The following is a 6,242-nucleotide window of genomic DNA, read 5'->3' as shown; positions in this document are numbered from 1 at the left end:
GCCACCTTACATATTTCAACAAATTCAAAGAAAAATGTCCAGGATTATAGCACTTTTATGCTACTAGTACTTCGTCTTGTCCCCACGTGCAAGCACAACTTCACTGCAGCGCTTAGGCATTGATGCAATGAGCTTATTAAGGTAGGATTGTGACAAGCTATTCCAAGCCCTTTTAATCGCCGAAATTAGCGCTTCTTTCGTCATAAATTGACGTCCGTTCGCATACACAACACGAGCAAGCAGCCCCCACAAGTTTTCAATAGGGTTTAAGTCGGGCGACAGAGCAGGATGCGAAAAAAGCTCCACATGCTGCTCCTTGAAAAACTCCAACGACATCTTCGACCGATGGATAGAGGCACCATCTTGCATGAAAACCATGTTTTCGCCGTAATGTTGATGGCCGAAGGGCAACATAAAGTTTGAGATCGTTTCCACGTACTTGTCGGAGTTTTGGGTGCCCTCTAGGAAGGCCAGTTCCGACAACCCCGCGCCGGAAAAAGCCCTCCAAACCATGACACCGGCGCCGCCCTTTTGCCGCGTCAAAAACGTGTCAGGCTCCTTTCGTAAGTCGTGCCAATAGTACTGAAAGCCATCCGGTCCATCGAGATTGAACTTCTTCTCGTCGGACCAGATGACTTTAGTCCAATTGGTCGACTCACTGAGGTTCCTCATTGCGTATTCCGACCGGGCTTCCTTGGGCTTCGGGGTAAGTCGTGGAGTATGTTTGCGCTTCTCAAACTTCAAGCGCCCGCACGCTTGGTGTCGTCGTTGACATGTTCGCAACGAGCCTACCAAGTTCAGGGTTGTTTTGAGAACCCTGGCCGATGATCCAGTCTTGCAAGCTTCGCGAAGTAGGAGGCGGCAATCCCGTTCGAAAAGAATGCGTCGCGGCATTCCACGGCAACGAGTGCCGTAGCCTTGAGGGTCCAAGATGTAGTTGCATACTATATCCTTGGACCTTCCCATGGTCTTGGCGTTGGCGCGGTTGGACATTCCGACCAAGTGAAAGGCCGCAATGGCCCCTTTCTCTTCGTCGGTGAGTTGAGCTTCTTTTGCCATGCTGTAAAGGTTGTTAGTGGTTACGTGGCATTTAGAGTAGTCTTACTTAGATGTTGACAGAAGCTTTTAACGTTACGTCGTGTGTGCCGTTCAATAGAGCGGAAATTTGGAAGTGGCTTTAAGTACTTGTCGCGGGGCAAAAGTACAATTTTGGCGGCAAATTGGTTGATTGAACCGCAGAGGACACCACATTATACCAGAAAATCCCGCCAATCAAGCTGCATCAAGTGAGCCAAACAGGTAATCGTGAACTCTAATTGGCGGGATTTTAACAGCCAAAAACTGGGTGGCTTTAAGTACATGGCGCGCACTGTATGTGATCTTTTTGCTATAACGTAAAAAAACAAATTAACTGTAACGTTAAGATAACTTTTTTTGGAGGCGTCGGAGTGGAATGGGCATAACTTTCGAGTCTGTTACGTACGATATTTTAGTTTTGAGTAGTGGTTCCAATAGACAAGACGCGCCGCTTTCGCTTCATAACCGAATTATCAGTTTAGACGATGAACGTCACAGGTATATTTGATACTTTCTAAGCATATGCACTCACATTTTGATAACCAATTTAAAATACTTTTTTGGCTTAAAGTATGTATGTGTCAGAGCATTGAAATTCTGTGTTTAGGTTAAGCGGTTACAACTGGTTGAATATAATTTACACAAGAGTATTGTTTTATAGAGTTATACTTCTGTTGTGGAAGGATGTCCACCGAGTTTAACACTCGATAAAACCTCAGATCCAACCTAATGGCCCGTGTCGACTAGGGTACTTATCTTACGTTATCGTTACTGAAGAATTTCGATGCTACTTCGAAGTATCTTTTTAAATTACGACAGATTTATTAAATACGTACTGGTAAGGAGTTGGGGCACTTTTCCAAAAAGAATCCTAAAATACAGTAACTGGTGGCCAATAGTTGAACTGTTTACGTTTGAACAGCAGAATCCAATTCAAAGTCGCCCTTTCAGACTCGCTTACTAGTATGTCGCTGAGGATGGCTACTGCATGTACTGTACTTTAGGTTCGTCACTTCCCACAGCCTCGTGCGCCCATCACACCTATATTTGATTAGTATTAACTTTGCTTCCCATCCGAGCGGGTTAATAACTGTAACTTATGTGATTTTGTAGTCGGGGCACTTTTCCAAAAAGCATCCTAATACTGTAACTGGTGGCCAAGAGTTGAAGTCCATACGATTACTACAGTTCTGTACTAGCTTACGTTTGAACAGCGGAATCGAATACAAAGTCGTCATTTTGGAATCGCTTATGTCGCAGAGGATGGCTACTGCATGTACTGTATGTACTGTAGGTTCGTCACTTCCCACAGCTTTCCGCGCCCATCACATATATATACATACATACTAGTACATGCACAACGAAGCGTTGATATGATGATAAGTACATACACTAACTATAATGCATCCATGCGACGAGTTTGATTACGAGCGTGCGAATTATTTTCGAGCAAAAGTGGTGCATTTTCGAGCAACAGTTAGACTTCTGAGCGGGCATCTCCACCGCATTCCCATCTCACCATCCCTAAGAATCATTAACGTTTACCACAGTTGTACCTTGTAGTTACGGATAACGTTATTGGGGACTTATCCGGGTGATTTTGTTATTTAAATAAGGTAATGCATCAATTGTTGACCCTGTTTTTGGTCAAGTACTTCAAATCCCAGTAGCTCGAGAACGAGAACGATTATTTTAATGCTGATAGCACCACAAGGGAATATAAAACGCCACCATTTTTTTGATGTATCATTGAGCATGATTAGACTACATTTCAGATTTGTATCGAAATTAAATGTTTTGAGCTTTATGGTCACGATTTTTGAGGTGAATCAATTCATGACACCCTTTAAAAACCTTGATGTTTGTATTTGATCAAATTAATATGCAAAATAATTTGATCAAAAATATATTTGCATGCATTTTGCAATACGTAATAAAAATTTACATGAATTTAATTAGTCAGATTAAACAAATGCAGTCACATTTTAATTCACTGACGCTGATCACAACAGTAGCAGCATATAGGAGGCCATCCACTCGTTGCGACGAGCAATACACTGCTGCTTCTTTGTCTATAATAGCGATGGCTCTAAAGTGAGTACTTCCATTTATCACGTAGCTATACACAACTGCCGTGACGCTCTCGTAGGCATGTATGGCGGAACAGTGTCAAGTGTTAAATACTTGTATTTTTTTGTTTGAGATTGAAAAAACTGACCAGACTTCAGCATTGAGACATGTAATAAAATATAGAGACGAATATTATCATATCCAATCATACAAGGCCAACACGAAATATCGATATGCTATTGGCTAAAAGTCAGACGGTCTCATAATTTGGTGCCGTGTCAACAATTGATGCATTACCTTACTCCGGAGTACTTATTATTGTATTCGGAGTATTTGGGGACTTATATATCCGGGTGATTTTGTCCCATTTGCCTCGGATATCCCAAAAAGTGCAAATTATTGGGATATCCGAGGCAAATATACAGAATCACCCGGATAATCCCCAAAATATCCGTACTGCAACGGGAAGAAACGGTGGAATAGAAGTTCTGGGATATTTTATGGGAAAATTATTTGGGGATACCGTGGAGATGCTCTTTCACACCAAATCTGGTCAGGTTGAAGGTTTACGAGCATTACTTTCAACCACTTCCTTCAACCACCTAAATTCTCCGTTCCAACGCATGTTTGTAGCCCTGTACCCTCGGAACCCCGACACCTCGTAGCCCTGAACCCCATTCACCCGTAAATCGTCAAGGATAAGTACATATAACGCTCATGCTACGAGATCTGGTGGTTAGCTATCAATCACTACAGTAACCCCGTCTTGAGCCAACCCCGTCTTAAGATGGACAGAGGTTACACTATACTTCGAATTTAACGTACATCAATTTTGACTCGTCCCAAAAGAAAACAACACTTGTTCCTATTAACTGTAAGTCCAACTTTTCTCGAAAAATTACTGAAATAACCCATTGTTTTGCTCGAAAAAATACTTGTTTGCATTGGCGAACGAAGAATCCGTCCATCTCCAGATGACTGTTCTACAGCTCCCCTACCGCATTTTGAACGTATGTATGCTGAACCAAACGTCATGCGATGCATGATGAACGGTCCAGGCCATGCATGGGAGGTAGTCGCAAGATGCGTAAAGTGTCCAGGGAGGATTGTCTCCATCATCGATGGTCGGCACAGCATTGACGTCGACGTACAGAGCGAACGGCATGTGTGTGTGTGTGTGACACTGAAAAGTCAAATAGGACGGAGATTGGGATTAGATTACGACTGGGTTTGGGCTTAGTCTTGGGAAAGGTAAGCCGCTCAAACAGCAACAGTCGGGCGGGATATCTAGCATATACCCCGCCACGTTGATCGAATCTGGTTTTCGTCGTCGGTGGCGTCGTCATCTACAGCTCAAACGCAATCAGCGGCGTGGCCATGGCGGGGAACTCAAGAAGCGCATCAAGGATGCCGGAATCGATCTCGTCGTCCGACGCCGCAAACGTGACCGCGTCGTCGTCGGTCCACTTGGAGATGGGGGATGACGATCCCTTCAACTTCTTGGCACACGTGGACGCGTCGGCATCATCGGCCTCGGGCTGGCAATACGAATGGACGACCGAGGTGAGTGCTGAGATCTGGTTTGTCAACGCCGACAACTGAGTCTGCAGGCTCGACATCTTGCGTTTCAGGTGCAACACTTCCGACGACGATTCGGACGTGGTAGAGGAGGGGGAGGATGCCGCGTTCGGTTCCGAGTACGTCTTGCGCCGGATATGAACCATACGCTCAGGGCAATCGCGCTGAAAGTTGGGGTTCGCAAACTCCCACCACCCTTGGCACGAGTCACCGTTCGAGCCGTCTTGGACAATGCGGATGTCGTGTTTTTTGGTCTTGTCAAAGCCGTAGAAGCGCAGTTGCCGGGAGAAGCTGGCAAAGTTGCCGTGTTTGAAGTACTTGGGCAGGACGTTCGTTTCAAACTCCTTGATCTTCTTGATCACGAACGATCGGCCTTCGTTGGACCATTCTGCGACGTCAGACGGCGTCGACTGGATGAGATCGTACGTCTTCTGGAGGAATACTGCGGCTGTGCTGGCGGTCATGATGCTGCTGTATGATGTGTAGGAAGAGATGATGATGGGGATGGGACTTGCTGCTGCCCAGTGGAATTGGAAAATGAGGTCGGGTCAGGTATCGAATCTTCTTTAGGGTATTTCAAACGACGAAAACAATATCTTCATTTTCATTGGCTGTGAAATTTTCGGATCGCATGTGATTGGTCATCTCAACTTCTCAAGAATCAAGAGGATAGATATGTGTAGCCTAAGGCACACACACTTTGAGACTAAACCTGTCACCGCACCATGCTTAGGCGATGGAACGTAGGATTTGCGCCCTTCGAGCCCGTTATGGTGCCTTGTTCCAGTGCGACCAATGCCAACACCCAAGATCTATCTAGTTTAAGGATTTGGAATATAGGGTAGAGGCATGGCAGGGGAGAATACCCTAAATAGTCATCATGTCCCTGGCATGCCCAGATTGCATCAGCAGCCGATTCCCATCAACACCACACTAATTTCAACGAATAACTGGTAATTCTTCAATTTGAAGTAATATCACACCTCTCAAATGTCTGGTCTTCGTTCCTCGCTGTCGATGAGGATTCATACCAAGGGCGCGTATTTCTGTCGTTAGCAGGTGGGGCGACACCGTCGGGTATAGTACTGCCAACGGCTAAGCCTACCCATTGTTCCCACACTGCCCAGTGATCCCTACCACTTCCCTACACTAACTGTGACCCAGACACTTGGACTGTGCTCACATGTCAGCTGGGCATACGGTACATAATCTCCCAGGATACATACCACATTACAGTATGGCGACTTTAAATTACGACCCAAGCTTGCCCCACTTTCATGTGTGATATGGTTGTTGCGGCCTTTCACGCTGGCAAGGCTGTCCAGTGCATAGCCATGACGTTTTGCACGTCGTTTCTATTTCCTTATGTATGGGAGGGCTAGTACTAGTTATACGTAGTACTAATAGCTGTGAACGACTACCGTACAGGTAGGGAACGATTGTACCATAAATGTAAGTTGTCTTTGTGTCGTGCTAGTTTCCCTCATTTGATGAAACCCGAACGTCCATCATGTTGC

At 45.2% G+C, this 6,242-nt stretch overlaps 1 protein-coding gene across 1 annotated transcript; it reads right to left on the bottom strand.

Moving 5' to 3' along the window:
• Nucleotides 1–4,338: 4,338 nt before the first annotated feature.
• H257_02268 (hypothetical protein) lies at nucleotides 4,339–5,257 on the bottom strand. Its single transcript, XM_009825820.1, has one exon. It carries the CDS (start codon nucleotides 5,187–5,189, stop codon nucleotides 4,494–4,496), a length of 696 nt encoding a protein of 231 aa, XP_009824122.1. The 5' UTR covers nucleotides 5,190–5,257; the 3' UTR covers nucleotides 4,339–4,493.
• Between the last annotated feature and the right edge of the window lie 985 nt (nucleotides 5,258–6,242).

This window comes from Aphanomyces astaci (assembly GCF_000520075.1).
Source record: "Aphanomyces astaci strain APO3 unplaced genomic scaffold supercont1.4, whole genome shotgun sequence".
NCBI classification, from domain to species: Eukaryota; Oomycota; class Saprolegniomycetes; order Saprolegniales; family Verrucalvaceae; genus Aphanomyces; species Aphanomyces astaci.
The sequence above is the reverse complement of the archived record's forward strand: the minus strand, read 5'-3'. Positions and strand labels throughout refer to the sequence as shown.

Excerpts from the sequence above, each read along its gene's own strand:
- H257_02268 (XM_009825820.1), bottom strand. The coding sequence starts at position 5,189 with ATGACCGCCAGCACAGCCGCAGTATTCCTCCAGAAGACGTACGATCTC.